The sequence below is a fragment of the Carassius auratus genome, chromosome 3, assembly GCF_003368295.1.
Source record: "Carassius auratus strain Wakin chromosome 3, ASM336829v1, whole genome shotgun sequence".
Classification (NCBI taxonomy): Eukaryota; Metazoa; Chordata; class Actinopteri; order Cypriniformes; family Cyprinidae; genus Carassius; species Carassius auratus.
The window spans coordinates 20,307,147-20,331,397 of NC_039245.1; the positions used below are offsets into that span (position 1 = coordinate 20,307,147).

General features: G+C 37.3%; 1 protein-coding gene and 1 pseudogene across 1 annotated transcript; both read left to right on the top strand.

Annotated features, from left to right (window-relative positions):
• Positions 1 to 2,724: 2,724 nt before the first annotated feature.
• LOC113050134 (eukaryotic translation initiation factor 3 subunit B-like) lies at positions 2,725 to 14,541 on the top strand. Its single transcript, XM_026212839.1, is given in 20 exon segments — positions 2,725 to 2,974; positions 3,340 to 3,532; positions 3,750 to 3,869; positions 4,143 to 4,200; positions 4,312 to 4,440; positions 4,520 to 4,677; positions 5,576 to 5,707; positions 5,819 to 5,885; positions 5,973 to 6,019; positions 6,338 to 6,548; positions 6,642 to 6,714; positions 6,814 to 6,936; positions 7,030 to 7,082; positions 7,084 to 7,109; positions 7,195 to 7,333; positions 9,264 to 9,389; positions 9,476 to 9,553; positions 9,643 to 9,751; positions 13,868 to 13,980; positions 14,069 to 14,541. Coding segments are annotated over 19 exon segments (2,049 nt in total). The 5' UTR covers positions 2,725 to 2,868; the 3' UTR covers positions 13,969 to 13,980; positions 14,069 to 14,541.
• Positions 14,542 to 15,395: 854 nt separating this feature from the next.
• Positions 15,396 to 22,180, top strand: LOC113050143 (carbohydrate sulfotransferase 12-like; annotated as a pseudogene).
• Positions 22,181 to 24,251: the final 2,071 nt, after the last annotated feature.

Consider the following 24,251-nt stretch of genomic DNA (forward strand, 5'->3'; position numbering starts at 1 on the left):
CCAGTGGGTAGGATATTTTGAAGAAAGTCGGTAACCAAACGACTGATGGACCCCATTGACTTCCATAGTAGGTAAAAAAATACTATGGAAGTCAATGAGGACCAGCAACTATTTAATTGCCAACCTTCTTTAAATTATCTTCTTTTGTGTTTAGCAGGAGAAAGGAAACCATACAGGTTTGGAACAACTTGAGGGAGAGTAAATGATGACAGAATTTTCATTTTTGGGTGAACTGCCCCTTTAAAGTTTAAATGTGTACAATAACAATGTACCCATTTTGCTTATTTCCTCTTAACACTTAATTACTAATTACTAAGTGTTAAAACAGGCAATTCCGCTAAAAGCTCACCTTGTCTCACTGTCGCATCCACCTCACTGTCACTGCTTTCACCTGGCAATGATGAGGGGCCTGCTGCTGCAGGGCTTCAAATGGTTGCTAAAATATCCTTTATTGTCATAATACCTTTTTTAAAGTGTAGGCTAAGTACAAGTTAATTGCTGATTATTTGTCTGTTTAAAATAAATGCAGACTATAGAATCACAGGGTACACTAACCACCAAACTAGACATTCAGTCTTTACGTTTTAAAATAAGTAATTTTCAATCATTAAGATGTGCATAACAATCCTGAGCGTGCGCGAGCTAATTTGCATAACAATACGCTAACGATCTGTGTTTTCGCGGGTGTTAGATTTTGACAATGGTTTTCATGTAAACTTCTGACTCTGGGGAGAACTCCTCCAAGAGTAGATATTTAAGTTAAAACAATGTCAATGCTCGATTATGCATTTGGAGCTCACCTTTCTTTTAAAAAAACTGAGTGAGCAACTGCTTGCCCTCATTTGCCTTTCTCTCTTTAATCTTCGTTTCTTTTTTGTTTTTGAGCCCCTGATTTTCCTTTCTTAAGGGAAAGACATGACTCTTCCCGTCTTCTTAGTTCATATCACGGCTAACTCCAGCTCCTGTCTTATATACTGTCTATGCTCCTGTCTCATTAACTGATTCACCGCTGGTCCGCAGCTGAAGCACCTGAACTGCGGGTCGTACCATTTACATTGATTCGAGAGGGGTGGTGGGGCCCTGCACAGAATGAAAATGACTTTGTTTTACCAAACCAGTGCCTAATAACAAGTTTAGTTTTGCACAAGAACTTTTTTATTTGTACATAAATGCTATACAAATGTTAGTGCATGTATATGTATGTATAGAAAACTGACTTTTAAGGGCCCCCCCCTGCCTTTACCCCCCCAGTCCGACGCCCCTGGGCTTTGCAAGATCTGGCTCCTCAGTAATCAACTGACCTTTTAATGCCTTACAACACAGGGTTGTAGCTGGGGTTTGCGGGGCCCCGGTGCAGTTTGTACAATTGGGCCCTGTTTGAAATTGTATAATTTGTATGTTTGTTCTATTTATTTACTTTTGCTATTTACACAATGGTTATGCTTTTTCTTTTCTTCAGGTTTGTAGGTGTCCAGGTACCGAAACTGAATAGTCAAATGTACAAAAGCACTTTAGCCTTCACTGTAAAAATTAAATATACAGTTAAACCAAAATTTATTCAGACACCTTTAACATTTCTAAGATTATCACAGTTAATTTGCTATAGTTTAGAAAGTGGTAATAAAATATTACAAGAACTCAAAGGTAAACTGTCAGAACAAATACATCTTGATAATATCATATAACTTTGATAGAATGGTATGTAATGGATTACAATCAACCAAAAATTCAGACTGTTAGTATGACAATATTTACACAACACAACTATCAATAGTTTGTTGACCAATTACCAAGCAATGCTTAATTTTTTTCAATCTGTGGTGTGAAAAGGTCGCATTAACAATTAAAAAAAAAAAAAAAAAACACTTAAACAAAAGGTCAAAGTGTCTGAATAATTTTTGGTCCCAAGTTTCTTTTCAATCAGTTTTATTGGTAGTCCACTGTATGAAGAATTTTTGGGTATAATATGTCAAAGTTTACTTTACGCTGAATGGCTGTATGGGCTCCATTACCTCGTTTCTGTTTCTAGCGACGCTTGGTCAGGACGATTTGGCGTCACTTTTTGATGCACAGGATACCTACCTACCACTTTAGTATGATTTTTGATTGTTTTAAATAAGAAACAATTAGCATCAATATGGCGACTTATATAAAAGGTTGATCGTCATGATTAAATTATATACTGGGCTATAATATTGCCATTCTTGCGTATATGTTGGGGTGTGATGTTTCAATGTACACAGTCACAACTGTTCTATCTATCTATCTATCTATCTATCTATCTATCTATCTATCTATCTATCTATCTATCTATCTATCTATCTATCTATCTATCTATCTATCTATCTATCTATCTATCTATCTATCTATCTATCTATCTATCTATCTATCGGTCTGCCTGTCTGTCTGTCTGTCTCTCTATCAATTTTTGCATACTACATTAACGTTAGTTCAGAACATGGACAGTAGTACACATATTCGGACGGAAGATACTTGTCACATGAACAGGAAGTAGAAGGAGAAAAGCAAAGGGAAAGACCATGTTGATTATTAAAAAGGGTCATGCATGTCATAATTTATAGTAAATTTACGCATTTGGACAACAGGAATAATATTATAAGGACATATACTCTTTTTTTAAATTCAACCGTCATCGTGCTTTTAAATTTGTGTTGTGTATTACTACGAAACTCTCAATTAGAGCCCTCCCCCGCGCTCCGCACACATGGTACGGTCCTTCTCTCGCTCGCGGCGGTGGTAGGCGCCGGCTGCTGTGCACATGGCCGAGTGAGTCAAAGCTTTGGATTCATGCACTGACATTTACCCGCGTCTTTTCACACGCCCAGACTGACAGGAATCGATCTCTAAATGCGAGACACGAATAATATGGAGGACGAAATGGAGTATGACGACGGAGAAGAAGAGCCTTCGTTCAGTGATCCGGAGGATTTCGTGGATGACATCAGTGATCAGGGTAAGAGAGGCCTGCACTTTAGCCCGCCTGCTAACAAGATACGAGTCACACAGTAAACATTAAAACTCAATATGTCAGTCCGATACTAACACAAACACCATTCGGATTCATTGTTTAGTAACATATAATTCCACGTAACTGCTCAGGTTTAGATTAAACATTTTTTTATTCCAGTTAACGCTTCCGTATTTCAGTTCAGCCTGCGCGCGAGCAGGACAAAAGCTTTAGGGAAACAGACGCGCGCGCAACATTGTGTCAGTAGCTTTTTGTGCTCTTGAATTCAGGCAAGTGCTGTAGCATCTGTTCGTCCATGCCATGTTTAAGATGCTAATTTGTCTTTTATTGGACGGTGTCTCCGTGTGCAGAGCTGCTGGGGGATGTTCTCAGAGATAAACCTCAGGAGGCTGATGGCATCGACTCGGTCGTGGTGGTTGATAATGTCCCTCAGGTCGGACCAGATCGTCTGGAGAAACTCAAGAACGTCATCCAGAAGATCTTCTCCAAGTTTGGCAAAATCACCAATGACTTCTACCCATTCGCAGATGGAAAGACCAAGGGGTAACTTTTGGTTCGCTTGGAAGCCGGGATGCATAGTCTTTGATGCATTGACCTAGTATTAAAAAGCTTATGAATATTAGAAATAGATGCATTGATAACAGTGCTTTTGTAATCTATTATATATGTTAATACTGACCAATAAGATCCTTAATATGGAAAAAACGTGATAGAATAATGTTATGCTTTGAGTCTTAATGAATGTGTTTTGTCTTCACAGGTACATTTTCCTGGAGTACTCTGCACCAAGTCATGCTCATGAAGCTGTGAAGAACGCTGATGGCTACAAGCTAGACAAGCAGCACACTTTCCGTGTCAACCTGTTCACAGACTTTGACAAGTATGTTATCTTAAATTATGCTGTTGTTTGACAGCATATGCGAATAATGGATTACGTCTGAAATAGAGGTTGACTGATAAGCAGTTGTTGGATGATGATGCCAATACGTTTGAGAGCAGGCTGGCTGATATAGATGATTTCACACTGTTTGATATCAGCATAGTAAATAACACATTCTGCAATTAAAATGTAGAAAAATAGAAGTCCCGTTTTACTAGGCAAAGAGAAGAAAAATAGTTGATGTGTAATTAAACAATGCTAAATCTCTCATAGGTACATGTCAATCAGTGATGAGTGGGAATCTCCTGAGAAGCAGCCCTTTAAAGATTTTGTGAGTAGTTGCTCTTCAGAACTGTTCTGATTGTGTGTAATCCAACCCTGCAATACGGTAACATGCTTTTAAGTTTGTGTATTGGGTTGAATGTTGGTCTTTTGGTTTCAGGGGAATCTGCGTCATTGGATGGAGGATCCTGACTGTCGTGATCAGTACAGTGTAATCTATGACTCTGGTGAAAGAACAGGCATATTTGCTAATGATGTCAAGGAACCTATTGAAGTAGAGGAGAGAGCGGTGCGTTCACCCATTCATCTTTTAAATATGATAACCACGTGGCCGTGCGTACTGTATTCAGTATTTTTTTTTCTTGTAGCGCTGGACCGAGACATACGTGCGCTGGTCTCCAAAAGGCACCTATCTGGCCACATTCCATCAGAGAGGCATTGCTCTTTGGGGCGGTGAGAAGTTCAAGCAGATCCAGAGGTTCAGTCATCAGGGGGTTCAGCTCATTGATTTCTCACCCTGTGAGAGGTAAAAATGGGTTCATTTTTTTTTTTCAGTCTGTTTATTTATTTATAAACACACACATTTATTAAGGAGTTGATGAGATTAAATGAAAACCTAAATTATGTATTATGCAGAATGTTTACTCTATTTATAAAATAAAAAAAGACTTTGTTTATATTGAACTAGCACATGGAAGGACATTAATATTTTGTAATTTTTTTATTGAAAATATATATATAAATGTTTGTATATAATTCTTTTTTTTTAGTTTAGTTTTAGTGGTTTTAGTAACTCAAGTTAAAGAAAAAATATTGTATTTGTTAATGTTTATTTTAAAGTAATGATTTTTTGTTTTTCGTTAGCAGTAATAACCCTGGTTGTCAGTCGATTGTGACCGTATCATAATAACCAAATAACAGCAGATTAATCATTCATTCACTACTTCATGTATTTTAAAGAGATCTTTAAACAAGGAGAATATTGGGTAACACTTTAGAATAAGGTTCCATTAGTTAATGTTAGTTAATGTATTAATTAACATGAACAAACAATGAATAATACATTTATTACTGTATTTATTCATCTTTGTTAATGTTAGTTAATGAAAATACAGTTATTCATTGTTAGTTCATGGTAATTCACAGTGCATTAACTAATGTTAACAAGCACAACTTTTGATTTAAATAATCCATTAGTAAATGTTGAAATTAACATGAACTAAGACTTATAAATGCTGTAGAAGGATTGTTCTTGCTTAGTTCATGTTAACAAAGGAGTTAACTAACATTAACTAATGGAACCTTATTCTAAAGTGTTACCGAATATTGTTCAGTGTATCATTGTGTATTACATTGTACAGTCCGATGCATTTGATTTTATTTATTTTGCTATTACACGTTTTTAATGTAATTTGTTTTTGCAGGTATGTTGTAACATTCAGCCCTCTTATGGACACTAAAGATGACCCACAGGCCATCATCATCTGGGATGTTCTCACAGGACAGAAGAAAAGAGGCTTTCACTGTGAAAGCTCTGCCCACTGGCCAATTTTCAAGTAAGTGTGGTCTGAGTTGATTTTTAGGGCACATGTTGCCAGTTTGATTACAGTCATACTATAACATATTATGTTAATATAAGTATGTAATCTAAATCTTGTTCTGTTCAGGTGGAGTCCAGACGGGAAGTTCTTTGCCCGAATGACGCAGGACACACTGAGCATCTATGAGACACCAGTAAGTGACTTGTGATCCAGATAAAAGGTTTGAGAATTTGAGAGTTCAGTTGTTTAATTAACAAATCATATTGTCTCCTTTTTCTAGTCAATGGGTCTTTTGGACAAGAAGAGTTTGAAGATAAATGGAATTAAGTGAGTAGAATAAAACAATTAACAACATAAATACACTGCTGTTCAAAATCCTTGGATGTTTTTTTAAAGAAATTTCCAAGGCTTTATTTATTTGATCGAAGAACACAGTTAAAGCAATAATATTATGAAACAATTTGTAGAATTTTAACAGTTGTCAATTTTAATATTTTGAAATTTAATTTATACCTGTGATGTCATAGCAGAATTTTCATCATCATTAGACATCCAGTCTTCAGTGTGACTTGATCCTTCAGAAATCATTCTAAGTACTAAACTTTTTGGACATATTTTAATGTAAAATGAATTGTATGTTTACAGAGACTTCTCTTGGTCACCTGGTGATAATATCATTGCATTCTGGGTTCCTGAGGATAAGGACATCCCAGCAAGAGTAACACTCATGCAGCTTCCATCCAGGAACGAGATCAGAGTCCGCAACCTGTTTAATGTTGTGGACTGCAAACTTCACTGGCAGAAAAACGGAGACTATCTCTGTGTGAAGGTGGACAGGACACCCAAAGGAACACAGGTAAAAGAGTTGCTTTGAAACTGTGCTTTGACAATAAATTCAAATATTTACTTTTCATGGATTTGCTAAAAAGGATTTTTTTTTTCACCTTAGGGCGTTGTCACCAACTTTGAGATCTTCAGAATGAGAGAGAAGCAGGTACCTGTGGATGTGGTGGAGATGAAAGGTAAAGTAAGAAGGATCTTAAGACATTATGTTGCCATTTCATGCTTCTTAGGGTCTTCAATACCTTCTCTTGTTTCTGATTTCTCTGCCTGTCTTATAGAGGGCATCATTGCCTTTGCTTGGGAACCAAATGGCAGCAAATTTGCTGTGCTTCATGGTGAATCTCCCAGAATCAATGTATCATTCTACCATGTGAAGAACAATGGCAAAATTGACTTAATAAGTAAGTGTTCACATTGTGAATGTATTCCTCTTTACAGATGTTTTGTATGCATGTACGTGATCTAAAGGTTTACCAAAAAATGTATTGTTTCAGAAATGTTTGACAAGCAACAGGCAAATAGCATCTTCTGGAGTCCACAGGGGCAGTTTTTTAGTGTTGGCTGGGTTAAGGAGGTCTGTACTCATTAAGTATGCTGTGTTTGTTAGTAATTTGTTTTAGAGTGTTCATTCTTATGACTTTCTGTGTTTCATCCTGCAGCATGAATGGAGCTCTTGCTTTTGTGGACACGTCGGACTGCACCATGATGAACATTGCAGAGCATTACATGGCCTCAGACGTAGAATGGGACCCCACTGGACGATATGTTGTGACATCTGTCTCCTGGTGGAGCCACAAGGTGATTCATCTGATTCTATTGGAAATATTATATATTAGTGTTGAAAAACGTCTTACTGAATATTTAAAAGTGTGATGTTACCAGCACTTCCCACTAGCATTTTAAGCTTATTATTTAAACACCTCTGATTTTGTTTGAAGATGGCTCGCTCTCTCTCTGTCTCTCGCGCCCTCTCTTTGTCACTCTCTCTCTGTCCCTCTCTCTCGCGCGCTCTCTCTGTCCCTCTCTCTTGCGCGCTCTCTCTTTCTGTCTCTCTCGCGTGCTCTCTCTTTCTGTCTCTCTCACGCGCTCTCTCTTTCTGTCTCTCTCGCGCGCTCTCTCTCTGTCTCTCTCGCGCTCCCTCTCTCTGCCGTTAAACTTGCATGTGTTTTTCAGTCCTGTCAATGATTAACTTTCACTCTATGATGGTTAAGCTGTGCAATTAATCCGCGAATCACATTCGTCAAGGGCCGGGGAGCAGCTGGCCCGTACAGTTAATGAATAACAGATCAACTACGACAGCCCACATCGCACATCCTGCGATGTGACTATCGTGGATTCGTACATCGCGATATTGATGCTTTAACGACACGTCGTGCAGCCCTAGTTCACACACTCAACCGATATATCAGTGATCGCCTACAATGATTAATACCAATATAATTATTCAGGGTTTCCATGGCTCTTAAAAAAAAAGTTTAGTTTTATCAAATTTAAGGCCATAAAAAGTCTTAATTTTGTTTTGAAGAGGTCTTAAATTTGGGGACGGAAAGACCAGAATTGCGATATGGCTAAATGTGAAGATTAAACTTCAAAAGGCTAAGGTTATGATGGTGTGTGCTGCAGTTGTGTTCTGCTGTTACCGGGGAAACAGTTATATTCTACCAAACTCTCCACCTGCTGGCAGAGAATGAATGAGCATTTTCAATAAAACTGTTGTTTTGTTTAGAGTTCAGACTAATGTGAAAATCAACCCATGTTTTTACCCTGCGCACGCAGAGATTTAAATGTGAACTGGTGGATCAATAAGAAGACAATGCATTATCAAAATCTAAAAAGTACAGTGGTGTGCAACGTATGCATTCTTTGACAGCATGAATCAGTCAATAAAAGGCATTTAGAATGATCACATAGTTCAAGAGATGGGGCAGAAAATTTATATATTTTCATATAGTTAATATCACATGAAGAGGGAGTTTTTTTTTTAAAATTCAGCATAGTTACAAATGTGATTTTTATTTTATACAACAGTTCAGTAAACAAGGAGTTAATATTAAGAGACACTGTATTTTAGACACTGTATTTCCTGTTTTTGCTCTCTTTCTTCAACAAAAATCATTCCAAACACAGCCACAGAGCTGTTTTGCGTCTCTGAACAACACAACAGTGTTTTGTTTCTGAATGAATTGCCCATGCAAGTGATTCAGTTCAAACACAATGACTCACTAAACAGTGACTTGCTGCCGGTATTTGCCGCTTCTGTGTTTCCTCTGCATTGCAAAGATCAGTTTTGTTGATATTGGTTTCATTTGCTCGGTAAAAGCCCAAATGCGAGAATTTGACTCCAAAGATGGTGCACACTTTTAGAAAAACTCATCCATTTTCTTAAAAATTGTTTAAAGGCTGAAATGTAAAGTTTATCATTTTATAAAACATGTTGTCTTTGTGAAAACTTTTGTGAAAAATTATACTTTTTACAGTAACTTTACAGTTTAATATGGTACTATAGACATTGCCCAACCCCACTCATATAGTATTAATTTTATGTGTGCAGGTCTTAAATTTTAGCTTAAAAATCCTGCAGAAACCCTGTTATAGGAATTAGAAATATTGGATTTCATTCAGAATATATAAATATAATACAGGAAGTGTTTATTATTATTTTATATGAACTGAAAATGCAAATCAGATATGCATATAAAATTGACTTAATTTATGTTTTAAAATTTAGGTGGACAATGCCTTTTGGCTGTGGACCTTCCAGGGCCGTCTGCTGCAGAAGAACAACAAAGAGCGTTTCTGCCAGCTGCTGTGGAGACCCCGTCCACCCTCTCTCCTGACTGCAGACCAAATAAAGGTGAGAAGGGGTCAGATGCAGGCTCTCTCTCATTACTCGTCAAGCAGAGTGAACTCTAATCCCACTTTACTTTTTGAAACCCACAGCTCATTAAGAAGGACTTAAAGAAATACTCCAAGATCTTTGAGCAGAAAGATCGTCTCAGTCAGTCCAAGGCATCAAAGGTATAAATTTGATGTGTTTTTACACACTGTATTCATATGTGGATCAAATGTCTGTGATCAAATTTAAAAGAGCGCTTTGTGCTTCACAGGAACTGGTGGACAAGAGACGTTCCATGATGGAAGACTATCGCAAATACCGTGAGAGAGCCATGGACATGTACAACGAGCAGAGACCTCTCCGCCTCGAACTCAGAGGAGGTAACTAATGCAGAGAGCAGCTCAGACTTTTATTAACCATCAGTGACATCTCTCAGGCTGCTTTGCAAAGCACAGTTTCAATGCCTTTCTCTAGAATAGACCTGTTTAGGGGTGTAACGATTAGGGCTGCAACTAACGATTATTTTGATAATCGATTAATCTGTCGATTATTTTTACGATTAATCGATTAATCGGTTTATGTACTTATATTTTAGTTTTTTCCATTTTTTCCCCAAGTAAATTATTAATAAAGGGTCTTTATCATTCAGCATAGATTTTTAAGAGATTTTAACCATTTTGCATTGTCATATCCTCATCAAAAATATACCTGGAGTTGTTTTATTATGTTAGTAATCCTTTGTCGAACTCTTCTGCAATCAAAACACTGACCCATACTCTAGCAAAATTCACAAGATTTCAAATATTGTTTTCACCATGGCAGTCCTTAGAGCTCCCAAAGTAGTTTAACATCCCAAACAAAGCTTAAGGAATCTTTGAGAACATATTTTTCACGAAGTATAAGGATAAAACAGAATAAAATTGCAGTGCATTGTATTTTATTATTTACTGGGAAAAAGCTTTATAGCTTATGCTGTGAAATTGTAAACAATCCTTCGAAAAAAAGTGCCAATGGCATGAAACCTGAATGGAAGTAAAATCCATCAGAAGGTTGTCCAGAAAAAAAAAATTGGGACACACACAAAAAACCTGCTGTGTGAAAAAGAGCAGTGAATACTTAGAAAAGAAGTGCATTTTAAATATACTCAAACATTTACCTCTCTCATTCAGTCATAATTAGGCTGCAAGTCTGAATTATGAACTGGTAAACGACAAACTGATCACATAACATGTTTGTAAAGCTTGTGAAAAAAATGTTAACTGTTAAAAAGCAATGTTATCAGCTTTTACGACTAAACATTTGCAAACAACCTTGTACTGGAGAATCTGCACAAATAAAATTCTTAGGGGCCGTTCACATATCGCACCTAAAAACGCGTGGAAAACGCTAGTTGGAAAACGCCCCTGAGGCGTCTGCCTTTGCTAAGCAACCATGACGTGCTCTCTCCATGACGTGCCCTCTCCATGAAGACCCGGACATTTCAGCAAAGGATACATGGATGCGGTGTGGACGCGCCTGGAAAAACGGGCGCATCGCACCGCGTGCGTGTCGCGACCGCGTCGCTTCCATTATGAGAGTGCATACTGCGCGCCTACATAGGAAATAACGAACTTGAGCACGCAAAAGACACGATGTGTGAACGGCCCCTTAAACCGTTCAGTAGTGCAGAGTTTACAGGTTACTCTTCATTTTGAAGGCTCAAAGTAAAGTACTCCCACTTCCCGCTGAATGCTGCAGAGACGCTGTTCGGGAAGCACGTGACATAAAACGAGGCCAGCTATTGGCTATTCGCTACTTCACCTGCTGTACTGGCTGAGTAAAAACCTCCGGTGGCTCATTACTGCCACACTTTGGTCACCGCAGATTTGAAATATGCACGAAATGAGCCGCTTATGGCAAATAAAATTTATTTAGCGACGAATCGATTACTAAATTAGTTGACAACTATTTTAATAATCGATTTTAATCGATTAAATCGATTCGTTGTTTCAGCTCTAGTAACGATACGCGTATTCGTATTGAACCGTTCGGTACGACGCTTTCGGTTCGGTACGCGGTACGCATTATGTATACCGAACGGTTCGTTGGAGTAATTAATTATATTTGAAAAAAAAAAAAAAAGAGAGAGAAAGAAATATAATGTTATGCGTTCAACAAGGTAGCCCAATAACCCAAACAACGTAACAGGCAACGCCCCTGACACTCCCGAAGAAGAAAAAAACACCATCTTATATGTTTATGTTAGGCTACTCAGCAGGCGCTCGCTCACTCAGTACGCGCTGAAGGCTCGTTGCAAAATAGCCAATGCGTTTAACAGACTAGAAATGAGAAGATCCCCCAATAACCAACAGGTCTGGTGTTTGGGTGCACTTTGGATTCCCTTTAAGCTATAATGGTGATGGCAAGAGAGTGGTGGATAAATAAACAACGGTATGTCGCATCTGCAACATGACAGGGTACACCAGCGGGAATAAAAAAAAAAAAAAAAAAAAACACCAGCGGGAATATCTGGGATATATGCGTCAGTACTATCTGGGAAAAGACGAAAAAAAGGAGAAACATGCACGCAGCAAACTATCCCTGCAGCATTTAGACACTATAGCTTACAGGGAATCCAACCCAAACACCAGACCTGTTGGTTATTTTAGGATCTTATATTTCTGGTCTGTTAAATGCATTAGACATTTTGCAACGAGCCTTCAGCGCGTGCTGAGTGAGCGAGCGCCTTAGGGGCCGTTCACATATCGTGCCTAAAAACGCATGGAAAACGCTAAGCGCGTCTTTCTCCTGAGGCGTCTGTCTTTGCTAAGCAACAATGACGTGCTCTCTCCATGAGACGCGGAAATTTCAGCGAAGGATAAATGGATTTGCAGCTCTAAAAATCGCATGCAGTAGCTCTGCTACTGAATTTATTTCAAAATTGCAATCCATATACAACTATGATCAGCTGTTCCTTCATCTTGGCTGAGCTCTCAACGTTGTTACGGGAAAGGATGAAGCTGATTGGTTGGTTCTTGTCACATGACCCGCGGTGCGCTTGCGGCATTCTGAAAAGTTGAGATGTTTTTACATTTTGCTGTATCTAAAACGTATCGAACCGAACCGAACCGTGACATCAGTGTATCGTATCGAACCGAACCGTGAATTTTGTGAACCGTTACACCCCTAGACCTGTTGTATTAATCATGTGTTATCAGTTTGCAATAATTGATCCAACCAGGATTTTAGACATAACTGCAATGTTTAATCTTTGAGTTATGTAATCACTTTGCCGGACAAATGAAGAACTTTTATGCTCCAAATACTATAAATCAACCGGAGGGCCTTCTAAGGGGGCCTTGAGATGTTTTCTAGATCTGTAAATTAATGCCCTGGTGTTTTATAAAACAATGGGCAGTTTTATACATTATATGAATATACATTTTTATAGCTATACCAAGATTTAAAATATTGTATTGGGCAGAAATTGTGAAGAAAAACAATGGTAAAAGTCAATATCTGTGATTGTTAATTGTTCACATATTGTTGTGGATAATGGGTTGAGGACCACTGCTATTACATTTACATTTAGCTGACACTTTTATCCAAAGCAACATAAAATGGCTATATATGTCAGAGGTTGCATGCCTCTGGAGCAACTAGGGGTTAAGTGTCTTGCTCAGGAACACATTGGAGTCTCACAGTGGATTCGAACCTGGGTCTCTCACACCAAAGGCATATGTCTTATACACTGCGCCAAAACCACCCCATGCTATAAATTCATATAAATGTAAGAATTTAAACCAGTAAGACGTCTCTCTCTGGTGCAGCAGTGTGTTTTTAGCCAGTGATTGAACCATTGGACCTAATTATCTGTCATATGTAGGGCCTTTTCTCAGTAGGTTTAAAAGCATATGTTTGAATTCTTGGTTCTGCAAACAAAAAAAGGTAATCAACATTTGTGTGAAATTCAATTGCAGCAGCTAAAAAATTGACACATGCATTTAACTTTTTGAAAAGTTTCACTTGAGCCAACGTTTTAATTTTAAACTAAATGGAAATGGAACAGCCAGATTACTTTTTGACATGGTAAATCTGGATTTGAAAAAAAGAAATGGCAATGAAATGTACTAATTTCAGAAATGTAAAAAAAAAAAAAAAAAAATCTGTTTCCTCATTAAAACTTCGACAACCACAGCTGCACATTCCCATCAATAGTGACTAAATATACATGTGGCCTAACCAAATGGTACATGGCTACAGACAGTGTAACAGTTTGTAACCAAAGCTATGCAGCCATTCAGTCTGGTTGACAAATGTTTTGGGCTGTTTTATCTGGCCTCTTGTTTTAGTATTCATTTTTATAATTTATTCATGGCATTCCATATGTGTTATTGATTTATTATACAGTTATGACTTTTAATTATCAGCAAAAATTTTATGATTGTGACAGCCCAGCACTAGAGATTTAGTATAAGACCATTTTAGTAATCTCTGTATTTGCTGATCTTTTCTAGGAGTGGACACTGATGAGCTGGAAAGCAATATCGATGACTGGGAGGAAGAGACCATTGAGTTTTTCATCAATGAAGAAATTATTCCCATTGGAGATCTGTAATTCCAACAGCAGGTGCTGTGTGTGTAGCAATATGACTCTGCTATGCTATTTGAAATACCTTGATGCAGTCATAATTATTTTATTTTTTCCTTATTTTCAGTATCCGTTTTTAGTGGAGGAGTGTGGACTATCATTGGAGAAAAAAATTGAGGCATCCCCTAGAAGAGTTTTCCTTGTTATCGTCAGTCAAGTGCCTCTTAATACTGGTCACTGCGGAAGGAGAATTTTGTGCCACTGTTGACTGCTGCTTTTTAACAAAATCATCCAGCTCTGGGAGAATCCACCCTGCCAACATCATTCAGGCCTGCTCTTGGTGGATCTGATCATAACGCGTTCCTGTTCTTGCCTTTGGTTGATCTACCTCATCATAAGGGTCTTACCATGGCACAATATGCCACAAACTGTTTTTCCATCATCTCACAGAAGGAAAACATTTTGTTTCCTAAGATTTTCCAAAAGGCGAACTTGTACTCTAGTGTGCAAAAATGGCACTACAGTGGTCTGTATCCTCCTCCATTCAGATTACCTGATATTAAATGCACAGCAAGGGAATAAAGATGAACTGAAATTCAAGCGGCTGTTGGTTTTCTCTCTCGTTAAATTTAAGGCAAAAGAACATGATGCATATGATTGCAAATATTATTTGGACATGAATAACAAAGTTTTTGTATTGTAAAATTGAGGGATTTTGGGGAAAGTCCAAAGTAAATCTAGATGGATGTTAAATATGAAGTATTATGCAACATTTTTTATGGATTCCTTCTATTGGTCCTCTTGATCACATTTATTGTCAATTACATTTAAATGTATTTAGCATTTTTATTGTTTAATTCATTCTTTTATAATCTGAATATGCAATTTTAATCCCTGATTAATTGAAGAACAATGATTTTTTAAAGAAATTACAAAACTTTACGAAAATCTGATTACAATCTCATAATGTATTTAATATTTTTGTCTAAGGATGCATATCTACACTTTTTTTTCATTATAAAAAGCATCACTAAAGCTTTTTCATATATATATATCTTTAAAGAAGTCTCGTTAAAGAATGTCACCTCACATCATTTTTATTTTTATGTCTTAATTTTTATTTCCTTCTTTTTTTGGTCTTTACATCATTTTAAGTAATGTTTTGCCCCCATTGAAAGATGGATGAGCCCCCATAGTGTGTCCTGTTCTCATATTTTTGGCAAAAAGAGAATTACATTCTTTCACTTTTTAATTTAAATGGTTTCATGAGCTTAATTTAATGTTATAATTAACTTGTTGCGTATGTTAATAACAGAACATGTCATGATGCTGCCGTATATATATATATATATATATATATATATATATATATATATATATAATTTCTTTTTTTTTTCTTTCTTTTTTTCTCTCTCTATAAAGTGTAAGTTCTGGGAATGTTAGGAAGGTTTGGTAGAGCATGTACTCTATGTATACTCTGACAAATACCATCATTGTACGGTTCAGTAGCAGAAGCCTGCGTGCACTTGGAAATCTCGCGACATCTGCGCTGAGCAGTGAAGCGCTGCTGTGTCAACACCCAGAGCGCGCGAGCGCACACATCCCTCCTCATCTGACGCTGTCTGTCCGCCGAGAAATCCAGACTCCTGCGATGACGACGAGGTGAGACTATGGTCGTTACAGCCATGTTTAGACACACTACAGTGTTATTTCGATCATATCATACTAAACACAGCAGTCTTTTAACTCCGTCAGCTCGAATTACAGACGAGTCTTGAAATCACAGGCAATGAGTAACGTTAGCTTGACGACTTCCCGTGGAACAAAAAGTGGTTAGGAGCGTCTTTGCACTTGCTCTAGATTTGACTTAATATCTTCATTTTGTCAATGAAAATCAATCAACACAATCACCCGGTTTAGCCGAAATCGGCTACATAGCAGAGTATGCATATATGAATGGCTTAGCAGGAGTTTTCGCGTATAAGCTCGAATATGTGCAGCTTCCTCCCAGAGTCAGAGATGATGTGAAAGAGCTGCATTGTGTCAAGCTGAATGTGACGGGTCCCTTTTGCCTTTAAAATGAGCGTGGCAAATGTGCAGCTGTTCAGTGTATTTTGAGTTCTCGGAATTATAATTGACCCGGATTTAAATATATAAATAATCATAAATCTTTTTCATTTTTTTCTTTTTGCGATTATTACGCCACGCTACTACGCACGCATATTTTGTTTGTAGCCAACGTCACTGTGTTGTGCTGTGACGTTATTTAATTCAGTCACGAAATGAGCCAATAGCTGTGCGTTATCAGCCGTTTGGTTTGTAACAAGCCAAATGTTCCAAGCCTTTGTAACGTTTCTGTTTCAATAATGCGGTGATAATAAGTGGAAATTTACTGTTTCTTGTGAAGCGGTTTTTACATTCTGTCCCTGCGCTTTCTACAAGTATTATAATGATATCAGTATTTCATGTCTGTGTATTATTTGGTAAGCAGCCTGTAAACCCTTTCTGGGTGATATGAGACCCCAGAATAACCCTCGTCAGCGATTGCATTGCATTACTTACTAAATAAATCAGTTTGAACTAAAACATCTGGTATTTTAATACAGTAACACACTGTATTAACTTCCATTAATAAATGATTAATAAACATTACATAATGCTTAACTGATCATTAGTTTATTACAAAGCTATAAGTATGAGATAATGTGCTTGTTAATATTAAATAATGAGCTTAATAAACGTTACACAATGATTAACATATTATTATTTATTTTTAAACTGAAATAGAAATTATTACAAATCTTATTTATTAATAACTTTTTCATGCTTTTGCAGTACCCAATCTAAAGTTGAAACTATTTATTATTTGTAGATGTTTCTAAACATTACTAATCATTTAGTACATATTAAGACACTTATCCCCAATCATCTCAATGGCCAAAAGTGTCCTAAATGACCTGAATTCACAATCTTTCCTAATCATTTATTAATCATTTGTTCATGTTTTTTACAGTACCCAAGCTAAAGTATAAACTATTCATTATATTTTAAATGTTTATAAACGTTTACTATTAAGCATTTAGTACTTTTATGGACACTGGACTTTTTGTTATTGAAATAATGTCTGTGTAAAAGATAGTTAAGATAAGCCGAAAGTTTGCGAAAGACATAACAACAACAAATCATTTGAATTTGGGTGCAAAACATGTTTTTGATTGCCTCAACACACAGTATACTATATCCTTAAATAGACAATGTTCCTTGATTAATACACCAACAGCAGAGAACAAATACATTTTTAAGAAAATACATATTCATTTATGAAATCAGTGTAACATAAACAGTTTGAACCATGTCCCTTTATATATATAATATAATATTATATTATATTATATAATATAATATTATATAGCACTGTCATGGTGAGCAGTGACATTATAGTTTGATCTCGTTATACAAAAATATTTGACCTCTCAATCACGATTAACCATTAATAAAGAAATGTAAATGCTGTGTCATATAAAGAGAATATGAAATGTCACTTTTTATTGCATAAATAGAACCACAATATTGCCAAACATTGAAGCAAACAGGTTTGACACACTCTTGACTTCCCTATTCTGATTTGTTTTTCTCTACTTCAGACTAAGATGAATGCAGTCTGGGCTGTCGATAGTGTAATGGAGTTGAGGTGAGAATGGCTCTTTCTCACTCAAAGTCAACCAAAATGGGAAAGTCCAGACTGTTCCGCATTTTTATGATTGTGGGTGCCGTCTTCATGATTCTTCTTATAATCATATACTGGGATGATGTGGGGGCCTCTAATTTTTACCTGCACACAACCATCTCCGGACCCCATCCGTCCCGCCTCTCTCCACAGAGCCGTCGTGGCCCTGAAAAGAAAGTAGAGGAAGACAAAGAGAGCTCTTTTTTGACAGACATAGATGCTTTTGTCAACCAGTTTTTAGAAGGAACCGCAGACCCCACGGAACAGGTGAGAGGAGAACCGCCCCCTGGAGACCTTCACAATCAGTCCTCTGAGAAATCAGAGGAGAAATTCATCCCAAGAAGAGAGTGGAAGATCCATCTGAGGCCAATTGACCCTGAGAAAAAACAGAGGCAGGACAGTAGAAAGCAGCTGATCCAAGATGTGTGCAGTAACAAAAGTTACTTTGACTTCCCGGGAAAGAACAGGACTTTTGATGACATACCCAATAAAGAGTTGGATCACCTCATCGTGGACGACAGGCATGGGATCATTTACTGTTATGTTCCCAAGGTGGCCTGCACAAACTGGAAGCGCATCATGATCGTGCTGAGCGAGAGCCTGTTATTGGACGGCGTGCCCTACCAAGACCCTCTAGATGTTCCTCAGGAGCTCATCCACAACAATAGCCTGCACTTCACCTTCAACAAGTTCTGGAAGCGCTATGGAAAGTTCTCTCGGCACCTCATGAAAATCAAGCTTAAGAAATACACCAAGTTTTTGTTCGTCAGGGATCCCTTTCGTGCGACTGATCTCTGCCTATCGCAACAAATTCGAACAAGAGAACGAGGACTTCTACAAAAGATTCGCCGTCACCATGTTGAGAAAATTCAGCAATTACTCGGATCCACCGGCATCAGTCGTGGACGCTTTTGCCGCTGGGATTCGACCGTCTTTCTCCAATTTCGTTCAGTATTTACTGGATCCTAACACTGAGAAAGAGATGCCTTTTAATGAGCACTGGAGACAAATGTACCGTCTGTGCCATCCCTGCCAGATAAATTATGATTTCGTGGGGAAGCTGGAGACCTTGGACGAGGACGCTGAGCATTTGTTGCGGATTCTCCGTGTAGACAATGTTGTCGAGTTCCCACAAAGTCATCGCAATCGAACGGTCAGCAGTTGGGAGCGCGATTGGTTTGCCAACATACCATTGGAGTCCAGAAAAGAGCTGTACAGGCTCTATGAGGGCGATTTTAAACTGTTTGGGTATTCTAAACCAGAGAAGCTGGTACATGAGTGATACGCTGATTGTCAACTTTACTGAGGTGCTGACAAGATTTTCACAGCACAAGAAACAGGGCAATAGGAGTTCCTGCTGCTTGGTTCTTTCACACGATGCTGTTTATAAAGGCTCTTTCACATGGCTCATGTCCAGAGGATCAATGTTTGGCTAGTTAGCTAAGTCTTGGAAGGTAGATACAGTGCTTCCAAAAAGCATATTTTTCCATTGGCAGCTATTCAAAAGTACAGCACCCCACCCATGACATCAGTAGAACAAAAAATGAAGAACATGTATTCACAACTTAATTTGCTTATTTTAGTTAAATTGTTGCTACGTTGTACTGATTTGTTCTCTTGTTAAATTGTGGCCATGATTTAACTAAATTAAAATGTGGGAAGAAGTTAGTGCAATGTGGCCATGAATTAACTGAAACAATTGAATTAATTTATACCTGGCCATGTTTTAAATTAAAGTGAGGAACAAATTCATATAACTTGGCCATGATTCGACTAAATTAAAATGAGCAAATAATTTAGTACAAAATGGCCACAATTAAAAAATAAAATGAGTGAATGAATTAGTACACTAAGTAGTTGAGGAAATATTATTTTCTTTTTTAATTTGTGGCCATGATATCTATTTTTTTTTTCCACGTCACGTACATACAAAAGTATTTGTGGTTTGCAAATATTATAGTGAGTGTTTTACCAGTATTTTACTATATTTTGAGGGCTCTTAAAAACATAATAAGGACATGGTTATTTGGATTTTCTTTCCTGGCCTTTTACATTACGTGATAGTCTCTAGAGCAGGGTTTAATGCAGTCAGCCAGTGTCCACGTTGACATGACCTTACAGCTCAGGTAATTGTCGAAAAACTTGCTGTAATCAATGATGGCCGATAAGAGAAGGCATGGCATGGATTGCTGACCGTTTCAATGGCTGCACTTTGAACAAATCAGTAATAAATGGTGCAACCAATTTGAAATTTTAGTATTGTGTTAACGTTCACCCTGTGCTGAGGGTAATGCTGTAGCTTCAAGCTTCACAAAATGCGGTTCTGTGCATTGGGGGAATGCTGATTTGAGTCATGTGAAAGAGCTTTTAGGTTTTTGTTTGGAGCTTGTGGGCATTGAAAGTAATACTGTAGTGAATATACATTCCTTGCACACAGGTTACATTTCCTCAGTCCATTTCCCAGTATCCCACTAAATGTTACTGTTTTTTGTATGGACTTCATGGACAATTTGAGAGACGTATGATGGTTACCTACAACCTACTCAAAGAAGCCCAGTTTTCTTTCTTTTTTTTTTGATATTCTCAACAGTGTTTAAAACACATTCATTACAGTATTAGTACTATTCTTGTAATGTGGATGGATGTGATCATCCTAGCAAGAGACTTTTGTCCCTTTACAGTTGTTTAGTTGTATGTTTTACACTAAAATATCACAAGAAATTTAAAAAAAGTATTTTACATTTAGCAAGTGCACATATTAGAGTATTTTAGAATATTTTTGTAACCTTTTACAACTAAATGTGAAAAGTGAAGGCACTTTTGTCCTTGGGGGAAAAAAACTACATAGTATTTTGAAATGCACGAAAACATTTGACATTTGTTTTTGTTTTTTTATCATAAAGGGATCACTGCCCAAGTATTCTTTATATATACATACACAAAAACCTCAATGTGTCCATGGAAAGTTGGAGACAAATTCTTTTTTATTTGTATTATTTTTTTTCAACCTTTTAAAGTAGTTCATAGTCCACTATTTCACAAAATTGCCATTGTTCTGCAGTGAAGTGAGTGAATGGAGTAACTGTCATCAGAAGATATTTCTTTGTACTAGAGGCTGGAGAATTCAGATTATGGCCTGCTCTTGTCGAGGTAATCTTGCCTTTCATCATTTTGAACCTTTTATTGTGTTGGTGTGTAGCAGGGACTGGATGAGCCCTCTGATCTGCAGCATGCTATAGATGTTAGCATGTGTGCCTTGCAGTCATTCATAAATATGCATCACTCATGAATATTGTAGCAAACTAAATTTACCATTTGTAAAAAATCTGTTAGGTTTAGACTTTAGAGGGTAAAATGATGGCCTTGTTTGGATATTGTTAGGAATATAATTGCAGGCACAGGGTATTTCTTTCTTTCTTTGCAAGAGTAATTTGGTGTAATTGAAGCACAAATGTCAGTATTAGTTCCTCTAGTTGCAAGTTAAATGTGGGCATGTGCAAAATAATTATTTAATAGTTTATTTGGGTTATTTTTATAGTATTTTCTTTACCAAGAAAGTGTTTCTTTTGGTTTTCGTCATGTTTTCGTCCCGCATTTTGCACATTTGATCACATGTTTAAAATGGATCTCTAAGGCAGTGAGAGATTTAAGGAAGAGAAAGTGGATAAGATTGCATATTGTAGTAGGGAATAATACTGTGGAGCAAAAGTGTAGCATGATTGTTGTGAAAGTGACGGGCCAGAGGGAACGGGACGTCCCATTTCAGAGGAAGCCACGATTCTGAATTAGCGCACTGTTGGGCCCATTCAGTAGCAGTGCCTTTGGAGAAAAGTTTACACTCAAAAAACTTATTTTTGTAAGTAAGTCTCTGACTTGCAGTTAAAACAATCAAAGCTCCTACTTAAAAAAAGAGAAAAAAGAAGAAAAGTGTAGTATTATGTGTTGCGTCATGGAAAAGATCAGATTTGTAGCCACAATTCTGGCTTGTGCTGTTGAGATTTGTCAGATCAGTTCCAACATTTCTTATTTCATAAACCACAAGTTCTGTTACATGGGAAAAGTTTTAATACACGTGTGCATTTGCCTATGCTGTTGATTTCAGTTTCAAGATGAGGACCTGTGTTTTGTATACATTTGGTGCCACATTGTACAAAGAAAGCTGATATATTGTTTAGTGTTTTGATGCCAATATTAAGAATATATATATATATATATATATATATATATATATATATATATATATATATATATATATATATATATCCTGGTGTACTTTTGAGTCATAGGAATTTTTCAGTTGCATGAAATATTTTCAGGAGATCATGTTGAACAAAGGGGAAATATTTGTTACATTAAATCAGGTCTCAGCAAGTGTGTTCTTGTCATTTGGTTTGGTTTGGTTTTTTCCTTTTGGGCTTTGAGCTCTTGGTTTATTTATTATTGTATTATTTAATGCTTCAATTTAAAAGAAAAAGGGTCAATAATGTTCAATGCATGGTGTAAACACTGTAATTTGTAATTGTTATTTGCCCTTTATTTTTGCCGTTTTACAGCAATGTTGTTAATTTCTAAAGGAACAATGTTTATTCAGTAAAAGAGCTCTTCTGATGGTCATCCTGTCTCTCTTTATATGTGTGTGTATACAGGTGCATCTCAATAAATTAGAATGTCATGGAAAAGTTCATTTATTTCAGTACTTCAACTCAAATTGTGAAACTCGTGTATTAAATAAATTCAGTGCACACAGAGACTGTGGTTTAAGTATTTGGTTATTTTAAATGTGATGATTTTGGTTCACATTTAATAAAAAACCTATCAATTCAGTATCCTGAACAAATAAGAAAACTTCATAAGACCAATAAAAAATTAATTTTTAGTGAATTGTTGGCCCTCTGGAAAGTATGTTCATTTACTGTACATGTACTCAGTACTTGTTAGGAGCTAAATTTGCTTTAATTACTGCCTCAGTTCAGCGTGGCATGGAAGTGATCAGTTTGTGGTACTGCTGAGGTGGTCTGGAAGCCCAGGTTTCTTTGACAGCGGTCTTCAGCTCATCTGCATTGTTTGGTCTCTTGTTTCTCATTTTCCTCTTGACAATAGCCCATAGAGTCTCTGTGGGGTTCAGGTCTGGTGAATTTGTTGGCAAGTCACCAACACCATGGTCAGTTAACCAACTTTTAGGTCTTTTGGCAGTGTGGGCAGGAGCTAGATTCTGCTGGAAAATGAAATCAGCATCTACAAATGCTGGTCGGCAGAAGGAAGCATGAAGTTCTCCAAGATTTCTTGGTTAACGGGTGTAGTGACTTGTGTAGTGGTGTAGTGTAGTGTGTAGTGGTTTTCAAAAAACACAATGGACCAACACCAGCAGATGACAATGCACCCCAAATCATCACAGACTGTGGAAACACTAGACTTCAAGCGACTTGGATAATGAGCTTCTCCACCCTTGCTCCAGACTCTAGGACCTTGGTTTCCAAATGAAATACAAAACCTGCTCTCATCTGAAAAGAGGACTTTGGAACAATGGCAACAATCCAGTTCTTCTTCTCCTTAGCCCAGGTAAGATGCCTCTGACAGTGTCTGTGGTTCAGGAGTGACTTAACAAGACAATACGACAACTGTAGCCAAATTCCTTGACACTTCTGTGTGTGGTGGCTCTTGATGCCTTGACCCAAGCCTCAGTCCATTCCTTGTAAAGTTTGATTTTGCTTGACAATCCTCATAAAGCTACGGTTCTCTTGCTTGGTTGTGCATCTTATTCTTCCACACTTTTTCCTTTCACTCAACTTTCTGTTAAGAGGCTTGGATACAGCACTCTGTGAACAGCCAGCTTCTTTGGCAATGAATATTTGTATCTTACCCTCCTTGTGAAGGGTGTCAGTGATTGTCTTCTGGACAACTGTCAGATCAGCAGTCTACCCCATGATTGTGTAGTCTAGTGAACCAAACTGAGAGACCTTTTTGAAGGCTCAGGAAACCTTTGCAGGTGTTTTGAGTTAATTAGCTGATGTCAGCATATTCTAATTTGTTGAGATGGTGAATTGGTGGGTTTTTGTTGAGTCTGAGCCAAAATAATCACAATTAAAAGAATCAAAGACTTAAACTATTTTAGTCTGTGTGCATTTAATTTATTTAGTTTATTTAACAAGTTTCACAATTTGAGTTGAATTACTGAAATAAATGACCTTTCCCATGACTTTCTAATTTATTGAGATGCACCTGTATTTATGTCATTGTAAATTATGTATAATCAGAAGAATCAGAATCAGAATTAGCTTTATTTCCTGGTATGTTTACACATAGGAAGAACACGTGCAGGCGGAAGATGGAAACCAAGTTTCCTTATAGTTTCCTTACTTTAGTCTCCCTTTGGCTTATTTCAAAATCCTCTGACTTTTTCTTTACAAATCCTTGTTTTTTTCTTCTTATTCGTGACCAGCGATTTGTTTTATTCTCTCTCTGCGCTCATTACTAACCACGCAGCGCTGACGAACTACATCCGCCTGCACGTCTTCCAGTTCCCAACAGTCAGCAGAAGTGAGACTGTCTCTCTCTCACTCTCTCTCTCTCTCTCTCTCTCTCT